The sequence below is a fragment of the Trachypithecus francoisi genome, unplaced genomic scaffold (assembly GCF_009764315.1).
Source record: "Trachypithecus francoisi isolate TF-2019V2 unplaced genomic scaffold, Tfra_2.0 Lachesis_group5, whole genome shotgun sequence".
NCBI lineage: Eukaryota > Metazoa > Chordata > Mammalia > Primates > Cercopithecidae > Trachypithecus > Trachypithecus francoisi.
Window position 1 is genome coordinate 37,215,108 of NW_022681470.1, and position 19,977 is coordinate 37,235,084.

General features: G+C 41.2%; 1 protein-coding gene across 1 annotated transcript in view; it reads right to left on the reverse strand.

Annotated features, from left to right (window-relative positions):
- Positions 1-15,723, reverse strand: part of ACBD6 (acyl-CoA binding domain containing 6) — a 213,726-nt gene extending 198,003 nt beyond the window's left edge. Inside the window, exons 1-3 of the mRNA XM_033196388.1 lie at positions 14,798-15,723; positions 7,707-7,771; positions 3,868-3,964 (exon numbers count right to left, since the gene is read on the reverse strand). Coding sequence (XP_033052279.1) covers positions 3,868-3,964; positions 7,707-7,771; positions 14,798-15,019 — 384 coding nt within the window. The 5' untranslated portion in view covers positions 15,020-15,723. The remainder of the gene's footprint in view (positions 1-3,867; positions 3,965-7,706; positions 7,772-14,797) is intronic.
- Between the last annotated feature and the right edge of the window lie 4,254 nt (positions 15,724-19,977).

Genomic DNA, 19,977 nt, shown 5'->3' on the forward strand with positions numbered 1-19,977 from the left:
TTGAGCCACCGCGCCCGGCCATTTGTTTTTTTTTTTTTAAGAGATGGGGTCTTGCTTTGTTGCCCAGGCTGCTCTCAAACTCCTTGCCTCAAGTGATTCTCCTGCCTCAGTCTCCCAAAGTGTTGGAATTATAGGAGTGAGCCACCACACCTGGCCTTAGCTGGCTAATTTTAGGTAAGTTACTAAATCTCTCTGTGCCTGAATTTCCTCATTTTTAAAATGCAGATTATAGTAGTTTCTAACTGTGAAGACTTTTTGTGAAGATATCAAAAGACAATACATGTAAAGAACGCAGCACATTCAGGCCAGGTGCAGTGGTTCACGCCTGTAATCCCAGCTATTCAGGAGGCTAAGGCAGAAGAATTGTTTGAACCTGGGAGGTGGAGGTTGCAGTAAGCTGAGATTGTGCCACTGCCTCCCGCCTGGGTGATAGAGACTCCATCTCAAAAAAAAAAAAAAAAAAAAAAAGGAACTCAGCACATTCAGAATGAGTGTTGTTCTTATTTATTTATTTATTTTTTAGAATATCAAAAGAACATTTTTAACCTAAAAGATAATGAACTAAATGACAAATCTTTTCTGAGATGGAGGTTATGATCTGCCTCCCAACAGTTTAAAAGACAAAAAAAAAAAGCTATGAGTCAAAGGGGACCAGCTTAGAGTGTTTAAACCAAAAACTAAAATGTAAATAAAACATAAAATTCCTCCTTACCACTGGATTCCAATGTTAAAATACTTTTAGAATAATATGTTGTATATTCTTTTAATGTTATTCAATGTACTAAATAATATATTTTTTAAAAGATTATTATTTAATGTATTAAATAATGAAAGAATATGAAAGTGCCTTTGGTTCTGCTTGGTTTACTCAAGTATATGCTCAATAGGTTAGATTTAGACACTTTTAAAAAGCATCCTTAACACCTGTTTGGAATCTGCAAGCTTTTTTTTTTTTGAGACAGAGCCTTGCTCTGTTGCCCAGGCTGGAGTGCAATGGCACACCTCGGCTCACTGCAACTTCTGCCTCCCGGGTTCAAGCGATTCTCCTGCCTCAGCCTCCCGAGTAGTTGGGACTACAGGTGCCCGCCACCATGGCTGGCTAATTTTTGCATTTTTTAGTAGAGACAGGGTTTCACCACGTTGGTCAGGCTGGTCTCAAACTCCTGACCTCAGATGATCCACCCACCTCAGCCTCCCAAAGTGTTGGGATTACAGGTGTGAGCCACTGCTCCTGGCCTGCAAGCATTTTAAGAGTAATAGTTAACGAAATTTTACTAAAGTACTGAAGGTAAGAAATCATAAATTCTGTCATTTATCAGAATTTATAAACTCAAATGCCTTCATAGGCCAAGCATCAGCAATAGTGTTGTATAAATCAACAGGGAAGGATGAGAACACAGTGACTGGACCTGAAAAATACTCTGCCTAAAGGCACTCATATTCAAGTTTTGTTTCATTTTTTTTTTTTTTTTTTTTTTTGAGGCGGAGTCTTGCTCTGTTGCCCAGGCTGGAGTGTAGTGGCCGGATCTCAGCTCACTGCAAGCTCCGCCTCCCGGGTTCCCGCCATTCTCCTGCCTCAGCCTCCCAAGTAGCTGGGACTGCAGGTGCCTGCCACCTCGCCCGGCTAGTTTTTTGCATTTTTTTTTTTTTTTTAGTAGAGACGGGGTTTCACCGTGTTAGCCAGGATGGTCTCGATCTCCTGACCTTGTGATCCGCCCGTCTGGGCCTCCCAAAGTGCTGGGATTACAGGCTTGAGCCACCGCGCCCGGCGTTTTGTTTCATTTTTAAACATTGTGCAACAGTTGTTCAGGCTGAGTTCAGCTCAGGGGGCACTTGTTTTGACCACTGATTTTCAGATTTTAAGCCCTCAGAACCTTGAGATACATACTTGTATGCATATTTGGTCTTATAAAAAATAGAAAATTTCTGAAAATGAAGACTCATGCACATCAGAAACATAAGGAAATTTCCCATGCCTATAATCCCAGCACTTTGGGAAGCCGAGGCGGGTGGATCACATGAGGTCCGGAGTTCAAGACCAGCCTGGCCAACACGGCAAAACCCTATCTCTACTAAAAAAAAAAAAAAAAAAAAAAAAAAATTTTAATAAAAAAATTAGTCAGGTGTAGTGGTGCACACCTGTAGTCCCAGAGGCTGAAGTGGGAGAATCACTTGAACCTAGGAGGCGGAGGTTACATTGAGCCAAGATCCTACCACTATGTTCCAGCCTGGCTGATAGAGAGAGACCCTGTCTCAAAAAAAAAAAAAAAAAAAAAGAAGGAAATTTTTCAATGACTTCTAAAAGGCAGTCATATCATTAAAGATATCCAAAGTTGGTTATCTCTTCCACTTTGTACTCTTAAGATACATTTTTAGGCCGGGCGCGGTGGCTCAAGCCTGTAATCCCAGCACTTTGGGAGGCCGAGACGGGCGGATCACGAGGTCAGGAGATCGAGACCATCCTGGCTAACACAGTGAAACCCCATCTCTACTAAAAAAAAAAAAAAAATGCAAAAAACTAGCCGGGCGAGGTGGCAGGCGCCTGTAGTCCCAGCTACTTGGGAGGCTGAGGCAGGAGAATGGCGAAAACCCGGGAGGCGGAGCTTGCAGTGAGCTGAGATCCGGCCACTACACTCCAGCCTGGGCGACAGAGCGAGACTCCGTCTCAACAAAGAAAAAAAAAAAGATACATTTTTAATATGTCATAATATATAATCTTTTAAAGTTCCTAACAAGTCTGAGATTTTTAAGATTCCATGATTAATGGAACAAATTCCTTCATACCAGTAACAACTATGTACCCATGTAATTATTACAAAAACACTGAAAATTGTTTAATTCATTAACTGCTAAAATGTTTGGCCTAATTGTTTTTATTGAAAAAAATTCAATTTGCATGTTTTATGTGATACAATGCAACCTCTATCTCACTGAAATACCTGTTAATCAGTTAACAATATTCTTAAATAGTGACCTCACCTTTATTAAATTCTGTCTAGATGTTCTCCAATAAGTATATGAGAAAAACAGGGTATATTTAAGTGAATAATATCCAATGCTTCCAAAGTCCAAAGCAATCTCTTTTCCTGCTGGATTCCCTAACATTTACATTATCGTTTTATACTATTAAAGATTATATATATTGATATGTTTTACCTTCTCTATTACACTTTAAACTATATAATGGCAGAAATCATGTCTTATTTATCTTTTATCCCTAATAAGAAGCATTTTGCCCTTGCATAGAAGGTGATCATAAAAAAGAAATCCAAGAGTAATGTTTTTTCCAGCATGATAATCTCAAGTTAAACTCTTTCAAATTCTTATGTAATTCAAACTCTTCTGCTTTCAAAAACTCTGCAACTCAGAGAAGTTCTCAGCATCAGTAGCTGGTTATGTTACTATTTAAGTATTATTAATTTTTTTTATTTTTCTGAGACAGAGTCTCGCAGTGTTGCCCAGGCTGGAGTGCAGTGGCCTGATTTTGGCTCACTGCAGCCTCAGCCTCCCAGGTTCAATCAATTCTCCTGCCTCAGCTTCCAGAGTAGCTGGGATTACATGTGTGTACCACCACATCTGGCTAATTTTTGTATTTTTAGTAGAGACAAGGTTTCACCATGTTGGCCAGGCCGGTCTTGAACCTCAGGTGAACCACCTGGCTTGGCCTCCCAGAGTGCCGGGATTACAAGTGTCAGCCACACCTGGCCAGCAATTATTTTATTAGATAAATATTACAATAACTTTATAATATTTCAAGAAAGTAAAACTTTAAGCATGTTACTTAAAACTAAGCTTAGTTTTAGACATTTATTACAGAGAAGGATCATAAGTTTTTGGAAAGTATTATTTATAATCATTAAGTCTTACCTGAGGATTCCAACCTGGATCTAGTTTTTTAACTACTGCAATATATTCCTGCATTGCTTGGCTGGGGCTTGAATCACCAAGTGCTTTCCAGGCTTCCCTACAATATGGAATATCCAAAATGGCCTGTCATTATGCAAATAACACAAATAGCATTTTTCTTATTATTATTAAAAAACATTGCACACACATTTCTTTTTTTTTTTTTTTTTTTTGAGACGGAGTCTCGCTCTGCCGCCCAGGCTGGAGTGCAGTGGCCGGATCTCGGCTCACTGCAAGCTCCGCCTCCTGGGTTCACGCCATTCTCCTGCCTCAGCCTCCCGAGTAGCTGGGACTACAGGCACCCGCCACCTTGCCCGGCTAGTTTTTTGTATTTTTAGTAGAGATGGGGTTTCACCATGTTAGCCAGGATGGTCTCGATCTCCTGACCTCGTGATCCGCCCGTCTCGGCCTCCCAAAGTGCTGGGATTACAGGCTTGAGCCACCGCGCCCGGCCTGCACACACATTTCGAGGGTCTCGGAATATAGAGATAATAAGTTATGGATACAGAAGTTCTGTCTTTTTGCATTTACATTGGTCTAGGGCTATACAGACCTTATTGCCCTACCTAAGAAGCCTTTTCAGACTTTTTTTTTTTTTTCCTAATCACCCTCCCCTATGAAATTTTAAAAACACAGATACACTGCATATCTATTAAATTTTGGAAGACCACAAACCACTGTAATCTAAGATTTTATAACTTCCTCAAACCAATTTTCACCCCACTGCAGATGTATGCTCCACAGACTAATACAGATTATTCTCATAAATTAACTGTGCTTATGGGATTTTGGTCATACAGAAACTAATCATCACATAAAAAACAATATTCCCAAGGAAAATGCATCAAACTTCTTACTAAGATACAAGGAATCCACCTTCCCTTTCTGCTCTTACCTCATCTATAAGTTACTAGTAACTGATCCTGGGAACTCAGTCTGGGACTTCAAAAGTCAGGGATGGTGAGGGCAGAAACAAGAACACTGGCCAGGGGTGGTGGCTCATGCCTGTAATCCCAGCACTTTGGGAGGCTGAGGCAGGTAGACCACCTGAGTTCAGGAGTTTGAGACCAGCCTGGACAGCATGGTGAAACTCCACCTCTACTAAAAATACAAAAATTAGCCAGGCATGGTGGTTTGTGCCTGTAGTCCAGCTACTCTGGAGGCTGAGGGAGGAGAACTGCTTGAACCTGGGAAGCAGAGGTTGCAGTAAGCTGAGATGGCACCACCGCACTCCAGCCTGGGCAACAGAGCAAAATTCTGTCTCAAAAAAAAACCCAAAAAGCAAAAGCAACAACTAAAGAATATTAATGAGTAAGTTAGGGACTTCCTACAATATAAATGGCAAAAGCAGCATTTTAGTCCTGAGCTTCCTTTTGAGTCATTTTTTTTCCCACCCGCTGCAGGTTGCCAGGACAGGCCTCCTTCGTGGTTTTTCCCTGCCAATTCTTTCTAATTCCAACCAGGGTTTCTCAATTTCCCTGATTTGCTGTCAAACAGAACTCAATCCCACATTTTTTTTTTCACTACCTTCCTGCTTCTAGGATGAATATAACATCTTTCTGAGGTTTTCTAAATTTATTTTCACTGAATTCCTTAAGAACTACTTGTATGTATCATAACACTTCATCCCTAAATAGATCAGCCTACACAAACTCAGGAAATTTATCATCAATACTATTATATAATAGAGAGGTTGGCCGGGCGCGGTGGCTCAAGCCTGTAATCCCAGTACTTTGGGAGGCCGAGATGGGCGGATCACGGGATCAGGAGATCGAGACCATCCTGGCTAACACGGTGAAACCCCGTCTCTACTAAAAATACAAAAACTAGCTGGGCGAGGTGGCGGGCGCCTGTAGTCCCAGCTCCTCGGGAGGCTGAGGCAGGAGAATGGCGTGAACCCGGGAGGCGGAGCTTGCAGTGAGCTGAGATCCGGCCACTGCACTCCAGTCTGGGCAACAGAGCGAGACTCCGCCTCAAAAAAAAAAAAAAAAAAAATATATATAATAGAGAGGTTATACATTCAGATTTTCCTGATTGTCCCAATAATGTCCTTTATAGCTTTCTTCTCCCACACCAGGAACCAATCAAGATCCACACACAGGATTGAGTTTCATGTATCGTCAGCTTTTTTGTCTTCCATATTGTTGGTATTTTTTAAGAGTCCAACTGTTTTATAAAATATCTCTCAATTTGAATTTGTCTAATTGTTTCCTTACCTACATAGTGTTCTTGCCAGAAATGATTAATCATGATTAGAATTGGGTTAAATTATTTCAGCAGAGTAATATATAGGTGACATGCCCTTTTCAATGCATCACACTGGGGGCACATGATGTCAGTCTGTCCCATCATCAATAAGATTCATGGCTTGGTAACGGCAGTATCTGTCAGGTTTCTCCCTCATAATTAAAAAGTAAATGGTGGGTCAGCCTGTAACCCATGGTTTTGCTCCCCAATAGTTTTTCACCTAGCATTTTAACAACAGTTTTCCTCAATAGTTTTTCTCCAGTAGTTCCCGAATATTTTGTCATCTAATATTTTATCATTTGTTGATGTTCTTGCCTAAACAATTATTATGGTGGCTATAAAATCTAAATTTTTTTAATTGCTAAAAACAATGGAGAAACAGGCAAAGCACAGAAAAAAAATGAAGCTATAAAATTTCATCAATTATGACAAAAACTCACCATAAACATTAACATCAGGTATTCTTTAGAACAGTAGTAAAATGCCAGAGAACTGTTGGTTATCATCAACCAAAAAACTTGTGCAAGAATATAATCAATGCACTGCTTCCTTCACTGAGACTGTCCTATATAAAAAAAAAATCAGCTGAACTAAACAGTGTGGGTAGTGACATAAGTGATTTACATCTGGGTTCAAGCTCTGTATCTCCTTACAGCTGGGTAACAGTTGGCAGGCAGGAAATGTATCCAGGGGACCAGATTTTATGTGGGACTGCTCTAGAATATAAACTCAGAACCCGTATTTTATCACTTCCTCTCTCTATAATCATATTTTATCTTTTTTTCGTTTTCAACTCTACCTTCTAACCTTCTTTTAATTCCAGGGCTGATGCTCCAAAGCCTTCCCTTCTATAACTAAGATTCCCAGTTGTATGCAATTTCTTTTTTCACTTAGACAAGGTAAGAGAAGACAAGGTCTCATAAATGACAAGAGGGAACTTCTGGATTATAAGTTTAAAAAGTTTGCAAAAGTATACTCTTTCTTTATGTATTCAGAGAAACACAGAAGTTAGTATCTGGTTTTGGCTTTTCACTGAACTTCTCCCTTCTTTCCAAGAGTACTATAAGCTGTTATTTACTGTGGCGTGGGTGGGGCAAGGAACACAAGATTAGCAAGAGACAGGGAGATGAAACTGGGACAGGGAAGAAGGATGAAAAATGGGGATTTATCCTGCTGTTCGGCCCTTCCCGTCATTCTGGCCTTCTTCCAAAAACCCTCCAGAGGGGAGAAGTCCTGATCCATTAGGGGCTGAATGACAGGAAAGGAAAATCTCAAGCAATAGCTCTCATGATCACTCTCCTACGTATTAAAATGTGAGGCATGTATGTCTGTTGTGAACCACTTATATTCCAACATGCTAGCTTAAGAATCCTTCAGGAGACTTAGCTAAAAGTAGATTTCTTTAATCTCTCTCCAATTGCCTGTTATTAGTACAGTCTACAGCAGAGAGAGATTAATATAAAAATAATTCTTTAATCAGCTCACTGCTTTCTAATTCCTAAACACCTAAACCATTTCCAACAACCTCATTAAAGATTCCAAGAATTTCTTACCATTTTTGCTTTCCTTCAAAATCAAAGAAGCTTGGTTTAGGAGTATTGCAATTTCCAACTTTGACCTAAATGAGGGAAGGAAAATCAAGAACTTATTTTTCAAAGAAACATCTGAGAAACTTTTCCTTTTCAAATGTATTATGTATATTTAGTAACCATAGGTTGGAAAATATTTGCACCTATATGGAATAGCAAAATTTAACATTCTTTGCAAAAGCAAACAAAAAACCCAAACAGAATCAAACATTGCATACAGGCTACTTTGGCTTACTGCATAAAACAACTATTTTTTTTTTTTTTTTTTTTGAGACGGAGTCTCGCTCTGTCGCCCAGGCTGGAGTGCAGTGGCCGGATCTCAGCTCACTGCAAGTTCCACCTCCTGGATTTATGCCATTCTTCTGCCTCAGCCTCCCGAGTAGCTGGGATTATAGACGCCCGCCACCTCGCACGGCTAGGTTTTTTGTATTTTTTAGTAGAGATGGGGTTTCACTGTGTTAGCCAGGATGGTCTTGATCTCCTGACCTCGTGATCCGCCCATCTCGGCCTCCCAAAGTGCTGGGATTACAGGCTTGAGCCACCACGCCCGGCCAAAACAACTATTATCTAATATTGAAATACAGAAAAACTGTGATAAATGGTTGCATTTCGAAGTTAGTAGACTATTTACATATGACAAGTTATCAATATACATTATATACTCTATTACCATGTATAAAGAATTTTTTAACACAGAATTAATAAGGTTTAGAATTCATAATTTATCAGAATTCATAACACTATTTCTTCATGCTGATTCTCGTAACTCTATTAGCATTTTATCTCTCCAAAATTTCAGGGGAAAAAGTGTACTACTTTTAAAGTGCCCTGTTAAGAAACTCATCAATATAAATTTGGATGCCAAAAGCCATGCAAAAAAATTTTAGGGGTTCTCAACAATACAATTCTATTTTTCTACAACAGTCTTATCATCTTTTGTTTGTGGTCAATACTTAATTTTAATCCTCAAATGACATTTGTAGTTAAACTGTACAGTGAATATTTTCATTGAGAATAAGCATAAATGAAATTCACACAAGTGCAGAATTCACTATACAGGCCCTGATTCCCACTGCCAGAAGTCATCTTCCTTCCTTATGAACTCTTAGAGCATTTACTCTATATATCTTTTATGGTACTTTTCACTTTTTCTACCATGTGTTAGAAAGTTTTGTGTAAAGTCTCATCTTTCTATTAGAATAGAGCCTGTAACTGTTCTTACCTCATCCACAGCACCTATCTACTTCTCAGGGATTTTCCCACTATCTCCCATTACTCTTCCACACTTGAATTCTGCTAAAGTCTAACTGATGCCTTCATCTAACCAGAATGATCTACTGATTGCCTTAGGGATTCCTAGTTTAGGGTTTTGCTTGTCACTCCACTCACCTGAAACGCCTTTTCTTCTTTCCTCAGCTTTTAAGATGCTGCACGACCTTCCAGTTCTACTCAAATTTCAGATTCTAAGAACTCTTTCGATCTACAATGATCTCATCTACCTCTGAATTCATAACAATTACCACCTCTATCATTTGCTTAGCAATTAATCGCATGGCCCTCTGCTGTTATTAAAATGTATACTTACATAGAAACAGCCCTGTTATGATGGAATAGAGAGAAGAAAGCGTAAGAAGGAGCCACATTGGCCGGACGCGGTGGCTCAAGCCTGTAATCCCAGCACTTTGGGAGGCCGAGACGGGCGGATCACAAGGTCAGGAGATCAAGACCATCCTGGCTAACCCGGTGAAACCCCATCTCTACTAAAAAATACAAAAAACTAGCCGGGCGAGGTGGCGGGTGCCTGTAGTCCCAGCTATTCGGGAGGCTGAGGCAGGAGAATGGCGTGAACCCGGGGGGCGGAGCTTGCAGTGAGCTGAGATCCGGCCACTGCACTCCAGCCTGGGCGACAGAGCGAGACTCCGTCTCAAAAAAAAAAAAAAAAAAAGAAGGAGCCACATTTCTTAAACAATCACCATAGACCAAACACTTCACATATTTTATCTCGAAAAGACCAAAAAATAATCCTGCTAGGTATGCCATTACAAACTCATCTTATAAATGAAGATAAAGAAGCTCAGGAGGGTTGTCTCAGTTCACACATTAGTATATTCCTGAATTAGTAGTCTGGATTTAAATCCAAGAGTGTTTGACTCCAAAGTTCAATACCCCTTTACTACATCATTCTGTCTTAAATGCTAAATAGAGTCTGGGATTCAATTCTGGACTCTCTAAAATCACATGAACTATCAGACTGTTAGAAATATTAAATGAGATAAATTATACAAACTTCAAGACATCATAAAAATAGCAGTTATAACTATTTTTGTTTTTTATCCAGACACCATCCAGTGGCAGCAACAAATGCCAATAGTTCTTCTCCATTTCTCCTGTAGTAACAGAAGTCTCAGCTGGACACATGATCATCCAGCTAAACATTACACATGGCCATCCAACTTCTGCCTAGGTTCTGGGGACTGGATGTATGGAAAAGTGATACAAATAACTTCCTAAAAAGAAAAGGAGTTTGTCTTCCCCTTTCCCTTTGCCCTGGATATGATATACATGTGGTGATGGTAAGCCACCTCTGACCATGAAAAAGGAACTTAGGGCAGCAGTTTTCAAATTTTTTAGTCTTATAATCCTTTTATATTCTCATGATCCTAAAGAGCCATCATTTATATGAGTTATATCTATTGATATTTACCATATTAGAAATTAAAACTGGGACATTTTAAAAATGTGTATTAGCTCATTTAAAAATAATAAATCCATTAGATGTTAACATAAATAACATTTTATGCAAAATAACTACATATTCTAAAAAAATCAGTGAGAAAAGTAGCACTGTTTTACATTTCTTAATTTTTTTCATGTCTCGCTTAGAAGCCAGTTGCATTTGCATATCTACTGCTGCATCCAATCTACTGCAATATGTTGTTTTGGTTGAAGTATAAGAAGAAAATTCAGCTTCACGCAGATATGTTGTTAGAAAAGAGAGAAGTATTTTAGCAGCATTTTGAGATAGTTGTAGATATTCTTCCTTGATACTATGCCAAAACCTAACAGATGGTAGTTTCACATCAGTTGCAATGAGGAATCTGAACTCATATCAATGAATTTTTCATACTGTTAACACTGAAATCCATTGGTCTGACTTGCACTTTGAAAGGCATCTTTTACCAACACATGATTTGTAACATCATTCCATGAAATATTTAGAAAATATGGTTTACTGAGTTACACAGACTTTTCAAATGTTGACACATTTCATGATATAATAGCAAACGTTCACATTCATGACTGTCACCACTTATCTCATCAAAAAAAGTTTTTAAGTACTGGGAAGCTGTCAAGCTCACAGTGGCAGATACAGATTTTCCAAACTTCTCATTTTCACTTGAAGGCTCAAATGTTATTACTGGCAACAAATACTTTGAGTTGTTTTCCTTGAAGTGACAGGCTTATTTCATTCATTTTCAAGAAACTACCTGCCAAATACCCAAATTTGAGTAGGTATAATTATCTGTGAGTTGTTCTGTTAAGTAAAAATGGAAAAAAGTATATAGTTCATTTTGCAACTCAGAAATTACACAAGTGCTTTTCCTCAAAATAGTTAACATAACTCAGTATGCAGCAGAAGTATTTTGTGTGTACTTCCCATCTCATCACACAAAATTTAAGACTTGACTCAAGGGTTAATATTTAATAAAGTAGTATTAAGGCGCGGTGGTTCATGTCTGTAATATTAGCACTTTGGAAGGCCTAGGCAGGCGGATCACCTGAGATCAGGAGACCAGCCTGGTCAACCATGGCCAACATGGTGAAACCCCATCTCTACTAAAAATACAAAAACTAGTCGGGCGTGGTGAGAGACATCTGTAATCACAGCTACCCACAAAGCTGAGGCAAGAGAATCGTTTGAACCTAGGAGGCGGAAGTTGGAGTGAGCCCAGATCACACCACTGCATTCCAGCCTGGATGACAGACCAAAACTCTGTCTCAAAAAAAAAAAAAGTATTATTAAATAGTATCTCATGAAGTCAACAGGAATTCACAAATTTTCATTACTCTCCAGTTTTCACAGCTGTCAATTAGCTATCTTTAGGAGGGAGAGTGTAGGCTGATGTAGAGAGCGACCAAAAAACTGTTCATTCATTTGATTTTGTTGAAACTTTATTGAAAGATTATTTATATACTTTATTAATCTGAGACTAATAAAGCTGTGACGCTAAGTAAATTTAGAGTTCTCCCTGAGAAAATAAGGTTCATATCTTAGCTTATTTATTATCTTCCTGACAACAACCTCATCCAGCCTACAAAATAGGGTGCTATTCTGAATACAAAATGTTATTTTATGATAAATTTTGATACAATATGCAGAAATGATATTGGACTTTCAACTTTATTATTCTATCAAAGATGCTATTCTTAATGTTATCTCAGAATTTTGTCAAAAATAAAATATTTAGGAGACTGATGAAAACTGTGGCCCAGTGTCATATCTAAGCAAGTATATTATTTCCTAATAATGCAGAATTTTATTTGCAGATACAGAATATCTCTAAACACCCTAAAGTCAAGTTCTTGAAAGGATGAGGGACGTTCCTCCTTCATATTATCTGAATGAAGTGAGTATACCTGAGACAGAATGGTTCCCAAGTTGATAGGTGACTACAGTTCACTCATGACTTAGAAATAGAATATTGAATAATGACACCGATATCAATAAATAAAGATATGTCCTAGAAGAAAAAAGAATATTTTCTAGGGAATTTGGGGAAAATTAGTCTCATACTGCCCAGAGAATCATCAGACATATTACAGGTCCTAATATGATTCTCGATAAATATTTGTTAAATAATCAAAAGTTTCACTCTAATGTTATTAGGACAAAGTATAACAAATGACCAAAGAGAAAACAGATATCAAGAACTTTTCCCAGAAAGCTAACTCCAAGTCCAATTTGGAGGTAATTTTCATTCAACACTATAATTTATACCATTTGTTCCTACAGCTTTATCTTTCAGGTCACATTAACTGACATTCATAATAATGACCATCAACCTTCAAAACAAGGTTCATCTCTACTCAATATATCCAGTTTAAGAACACAGTGGGGCTGGGCATGGGGGATCATGTCTATAATAACAGTACTTCGGGAGGCTTAAGCAGGAGGATCGCTTGAAGCCAGAAGCTCAAGGCTGCAGTGAGCTATGAGTGTGTAACTGCCCTCTAGCCTGAGCAACGGAACAAGATCCCATCTCTAAAAAAAAATTTTTAGTTAAAAAAAAAGAGGAATACAGCAGGCCTCTCCCCCAACTTATTTTTCCTTTAACAAATACAGGGGAAAATATGTAACTATGTCAAGAGGCAAAACGAAAAAAAGGTTACACATTTTTAATAAAACAAAATAGGCTATTATCCAGAATTTCATTTCCTCCAGTGTTTCAAAGAGCTGTAATTTTCCTGAACTGTTATTTAACTCTTGTCAGCAATTTTTCAGGTGTGTTCAAACCTAGATTCCTCAAGTACTTTGTAAGTCTCTTAAAAGCAAATGTGGGCTGGGCACGGTGGCTCACACCTGTAATCCCAGTACTTTAGGAAGCCGAGGCAGGCAGATCACCTGAGGTCAGGAGTTCAAGACCAGCCTGGTGAACATAATGAAACCCCGTCTCTTCTAAATATACAAAAAATTAGCCGGGCATGGTGGCGGGCACCTGTAATCCCAGCTACTTGGGAGGCTGGGACAGGAGAATCACTTGAATCGGGGAAGCTGAGGTTGCAGTGAGCCAAGATCTAGTCACTGCACTCCAGCCTGGGCAACAGAAACGAAACTCCATCTCAAAAAAAAAAAATAAAAATAAAAAAAAAGTGTCAGCCAGCAAAGTGGCTCATGCCTGTAATCCCAGCACTTTGGGCAGGTGGATCGCCTGAGCTCAGGAGTTCAAGACCAGCCTGGGAAACGTGGCGAAACCCAAACTCTCTGTGGAAAAAAAAAAAAAAAAATTGTGTCATGTTTTTCCTTCTCTGCATTCTCTGCAGGCATTATATCCAAGTGTCTTGCATATAAAAGCTGCTGAACAAATATATGTTGCTTATGACAAAGCAATTATTTCCCTTCTGGTACCTAACCAATGTCAACCTGAATTATAAATTAAACATGTCTATACATCTCCCTATTTCCAGGTAAAGTTCACAGCCTTAGACTGAGTCAGGAGCTACAATCCAGTTCTGACTGATATATCTGTATGACCCTAGGCAAGCTGCCTACTCTCTGTGGCCTTCAGTTTCCTTTTCTGTAAAAGAAGGGCATTATTTCATCTGGTGTTCATAGCTCTTTTTAGATTGTATCAAACAGAAAAGAAGACATATTCAACGAAAACATAAATCAAAGATATTCTGGATTTTATAAAAATCACAAAAGTTGCAATATTGTATTTTGCATTGCATCACATTATTATTATTATTTTTTGAGGCAGAGTTTTGCTCTCGTTGCCCAGGCTGGAGTGTAATGGCGCGCAATCTCCGCTCACCGCAACCTCCGCCTCCCCGGTTCAAGCGATTCTCCTGCCTCAGCCTCCTGAGTAGCTGGGATTAGAGGCATGCGCCACCACGCCTGGGTAATTTAGTAGAGACGGGGTTTCTCCACGTTGGTCAGGCTGGTCTCGAACTCCTGACCTCAAGTGATCCTCCCGCCTCGGCCTCCCAAAGTGCTGGGATTACAGGCGTGAGCCACTGCGCCCAGCCCTGCATCACATTATTACAATCCTATTATCTTCTTGGATCTCAATATAGTTTAATTAACTTTACCATATTTACTTCCATGTGGCCCTTTGGAAAGGGTAAATGAATGATAAATCTTATTTTATCCTCATTTTGTAAAGGTTCTTAAGCTGGTAAAATGCAAGATCACTGAATAAGTCAGAAAAAAAAACAGAAAAAGTGTCCAGTGCCCAGCTAAATAAATATCACTCCTAGAAAGCAAACATCTTTTCCTCGTTCAAGATGATGCTCCGTATCTTTCTCCCCCATCCACCCTTTCCCTGCTACTTTACCTGTTTGTACCTGGCATACAGATACAAGAGCTGCTCCCTGCTGGCCACCTGAATTAGGCCTTGCAGGTGCGCGGCAGCCTTCTCAAACAGCTCGGCCAGGCAACTGGACTCCTCGATCTCAGGGCCATGGGGGAACTCCACCTCCCCGGAGTCGTCCCCTGAGCTCAGCTCTCCACCGCTGTCGCCGGTGGTGGCCCCCGCGGGCAGGAATGATGAAGCCATATCTCCTTGCTCGCTCCGTCCCTCTGCGTCCGGCGTGTCCTCCTTGGATAGGGTGTAAGACCGACTTGGAGGCCTGGCCCACCAGTCTGGGTCCCGAGCCTGAGCTCCAGTCGGACCCAAGCTCAGTTGCGGCGCGCTCCCTCACGTAACCCTGCTCCCTGCCCACTTCTACTCCCTGGGCTTGCAGAGCAGGCTCCCCGACCCTCTGCCGCTCTGCCCAGTCGACCCGGTCTCCTCCGGCTTCCCTCCGGCCAACAGCTCGCTAGGGCTCGCCTCAGGCCCCTCCAACCGAACGAGGGTCGAGGGCCAGGGAGGCAGGGGCGGGCGAGCGCGGGGCGCGGCTGGCTACAGGCCGTGGGGGCGGGGCGGGGCGGCGTGCGTGCCGGCGGCGTGCGCTTTTGTGGGGCCTGCTCTGCGCCGGCGGGGAAGCGTGGGAGACGCTACGCTGGAAGCTTTTCCCTGCCGGAGGAGAGAAAGTGCAGTCTGCTGTTCGGGCGTCTCTTAATCGTTTCGCTGAAATTAGCAGTCCCGAACTCCGGAGCCCGGCACCGGCATGGGCCCCTGGGGGTGGGGGATGGAGGCCGTCTGTGTGGTAGTGTAGCGGTGAGAGCGGAGTCGCGGGAAACGCGGGTTTGAGGACTAAGGTTCCGCCTGCCCCAGATTGTGCGCCTCAAGCGCCCCCAAACAGCCCTGCGCGCGGATCTGTTGCCCGCGCCTTGGGCTCTGTGTTGAAATAATGAAAAACTGCAAGATGGGGCTGTCCCGCCCTACCGTGGGACTGATGAGTGGAATCACTCCTCTGCGTGTTTCGCTGTCCACACTTTCGGATCTCGCACCTCTCCGGGCGCCGATAATAGGGTTTGGGGGGTGCGGCGCGCGCCTTAGCCCAGTTCTCATGACGAGCTCTGCATTTGACACTGTGCTTTGTAGACCCTATGAAGTGAAACCGGAAGTACGGCACAGTTCTACCCTAGAGGAACGTACAAAACTTTTTTTTAAACTATAACATTGAGTGGTTATGTCCTAAATGTTAAACACAACAACGCACTATATATTCATTTAATACTCAATGTAATAAGCACTATAAGAAGATACAAAGAGTGTTATAAAGAGTGGTTATTGACTGGGGTTAGGCTTGTGATGGGTGGACAGAGGGCTGGACAGGATGAGGAATCTATGAGAGAACACAGGAAGGTGAGAAAGCTTGCATCAGGATTCAACAAACATTACTTAAGTCTGCAGAAAGTTCCACTGTTAGTGTCAGGCCTCTGAGCCCAAGCCAAGGCATCACATCCCCTGTGACTTGCACGTCTACGCCCAGATGGCCTGAAGTAACTGAAGAATCACAAAAGAAGTGAAAATGCCTGCCCCGCCTTAACTGATGACATTCCACCACAAAAGAAGTGAAAATGGCCGGTCCTTGCCTTAAGCAATGACATTATCTTGTGCCTGGCTCAAAAAGTTCCCCCACTGAGCACCTTGTGACTCCCACTCCTGCCCGCCAGAGAACAACCCCCCTTTGACTGGAATTTTCCTTTACCTACCCAAATCCTATAAAACGGCCCCACACTTACCTCCCTTCACTGACTCTCTTTTCAAACTCAGCCCGCCTGCACCCAGGTGAAATAAACAGCCATGTTGCTCATACGAAGCCTGTTTGGTGGTCTATACACAGATGTGCATGACATTTAGTCCCTGTCAAGGTGCTCACAATCCAGTCAAAGGGATGTTTAATGACCAAATTCTTGCGATTAAAAAGTGATTAAGAATATATAATGTATTGAGGACTTGATCCTTATAACGTAAGGTAGGTACTCTTATTTTACACATAGGAAATCAGCACAGAGTGGTTAACTTGTCAAAGGATGCACAGCTAGCAAATGGAGGAGCAAGGAAAAAGAAGTTAGCCTGCATGTGGGGTAATAATGGATGATGAACCCGAAGAGTAGACTGAAGGAGAGATAACAGGGCCTTTTATATCTTTCTGTTTTTCTAATTTTTATTAAAGTGAGAATTGAATATTAACTGCTTTTTTGGCATCTTTGGAGATTATCTGCTTTTCTCTAGTCTTCGAAAGGAATTATATTAACAATTTCTATTTTAACGAATTATATTAACAAAAATAAATTTGGGATTTAATGAATAATAGCTAACATTGATATATTAATATGCGTTAATTCAAAACCTCCTAGTTTTGAGCATCACTTCTGTTCCTGAAACTTTTTAAAAAAGTTATTTGTAGGTTCAGTTTGCTAATATTTTCATTATCTTTACATCTCCATTTAAAGATGTGATTCACCTACAGTTTTCCTTTTCTATACTTTCTCAATTTTGTGTCAAGGTAATAAAATCCTTGTAGAATGCATTTAGAAGTTTTCATCTTTTTCTGTATTCTGGAAGAGTTTACATAACTTGCGAAAGAGAGCAACCAGAATTCTTTTACACTACTGGTGTGAGCATAAATTGATACAATCATTGTGGAAAAATGTTTGGCACTATCTACTAAAGCTGAGCATAAACATATAGCAATTTGACTCCTCCCCAGTGGGAATGTATACATGGCATTCACCAAAAACATGTAGGAGAACATTCATAGCAGCACTATGAACTAATTCCTAATTGCTCCAAACTGGAAGCTCCCGAATGTCCATCAACACTAGAATGGATAAACTGTGGTGTGTTTACATGATGGAACACTATTCATCAGTGAGAATGAACTAATTACAATGACACAGAACAACATGAATGAATCTCAAACACAAATGTTGAATTCAGGAGGCCTATACTCAAAACAGTACATATTATATGTTTCTAGTCATAAAAAATTCAAAATTAGGCCGGGCGCGGTGGCTCAAGCCTGTAATCCCAGCACTTTGGGAGGCCGAGACGGGCGGATCACGAGGTCAGGAGATCGAGACCATCCTGGCTAACACGGTGAAACCCCGTCTCTACTAAAAAAAATACAAAAACTAGCCGGGCGAGGTGGCGGGCGCCTGTAGTCCCAGCTACTCCGGAGGCTGAGGCAGGAGAATGGCGTAAACCTGGGAGACGGAGCTTGCAGTGAGCTGAGATCCGGCCACTGCACTCCAGTCCGGGCGACAGAGCGAGACTCTGCCTCAAAAAAAAAAAAAAAAAAAAAAATTCAAAATTAGGCAAAAGTAATCTGTGGTGTTAGACTCAGGATAGTGGGTAACCTCAGGGTTAGTGATCTGAAGGGCACATGAAGGGGACTTCTGGTATTTGGATAAGTTGTTTCTTACGCCAGACATTAGTACACTGATGTTTGTTCACTTTATGAAAATTCATTTTTAATTTATGTACTTTATGTATAGATTTGAATGAAAAAATTTATTATAAAAATAACGTGTAAGAAAGAAAAAGGAAAGGGTCCTTAACATTCAGAAGCTGGCCCGGCACTCACAGCTAGGCCTTGTTATTCTCCTATTGGATAGAAATAATCTCACAAAATAGCAACCGCAGGCAAGGTCACTCTGAAATTATGATACAATGATACAAAGCAAACCACTTCATTAAGCTTTTCTAAGCACAGACAAAAAGCTCACTTTACTGACTGCAAAACACAACACCTTTTTCTTGGCCCAAACAAATAACTACCACTACTTTACAAATTGCAGCTTTATTCTCATGCTAGTCTCTTCTCTATAGGTAAGACTGAGATGCCCAACATCTCAATCTTGTTACAGTGGGTAGCTAGTCAGGAATGAGCAGGGCAGGAGAGGGCTCCCCACCACACCCACATATCAGGAATGTCAGGTGATGGTCAAGTGGTTGTTAACTGTTTCACTAAAATAATAATTGATCACAGCTGGCACCAGGGACTAGCCGTCTCCTGATAGAAAACACCTGAAACGAGTGATCAGCAGCTTCCCGGTAAGATCTCAGGAGTGGGGCAAGTAGGCTCAAGCATGTGCATGCAGACTGAAGGGGTGGCCTGCCCCTCCACATCTATGGGCATTTCTCGTTAGGTGGAATGAGGGACTTGAGAAAAGAAATGAGACATAGAGACAAAGTATGGAGAAAGAAAAAGTGGGCCCAGGGGACCAGCGCTCCGCATACAGAGGACCCGCGCCGGCACCGGTCTCTGAGTTCCCTCAGTATTTATTGATCATTATCTTTACCATCTCGGAAAACAGGAAGTGGCAGGATAGTAGGATCATAGTACAGAGTAGGTCAGCAGAAAGACATAGGAATAAAGATCTCTGTGACAGGAATAAGTTTAAGGAAAAGTGCTGTGCCTTGATATGCATATGCAAACATCTCCATCAACCTTTTTAGTGCATAAAGAGCAGCATTGCCCTAGCAAGTCCCACCTTCAGCCCTAAGGCGGTTTTCTCCCATCTCGGTAAATAGAACATACAATCGGGTTTTACACCGAGACGTTCCATTGCCCAGGGATGGGCAGGAGACAGATGCCTTTCTCTATCTCAACTGCCCAGAGGCCTTCTTTCCTCTTATACTAATCCTCCTCAGCACAGACCCTTCATGGGTGTCAGGCTTGGGGACGATCAGGTCTTTCCCTTCCCACGAGGCCCTATTTCAGACTATCACATGGGGAGAAACCTTGGGCAATACCTAGCTTTCCTAGGCAGAGGTCCCTGCGACCTTTGGCAGTGTACGTGTCCCTGGGTACTTGAGATTAAGAGAATGGTGATGACTTTTCACAAGCATACTGCCTTCAGGCACTTGTTTAACAAAGACACACCCTGCGCAGCCCAAAATCCATTAAACCTTGAGTCACCACAGCACATGTCTCTTGCAAGGACAGGGTTAGGGGTAGGGTCACAGATTAACAGCATCTCAAATACAGAACAAAATGGAGTCTTGTATGTCTACTTATTTCTATATAGACACAGTAACAGTTTGATCTCTTTCTTTTCCCCACGCGGACAGCCAACCCCAAGGGAACAATAAGGGGAGAAGTAATGCAAGACCCCAGA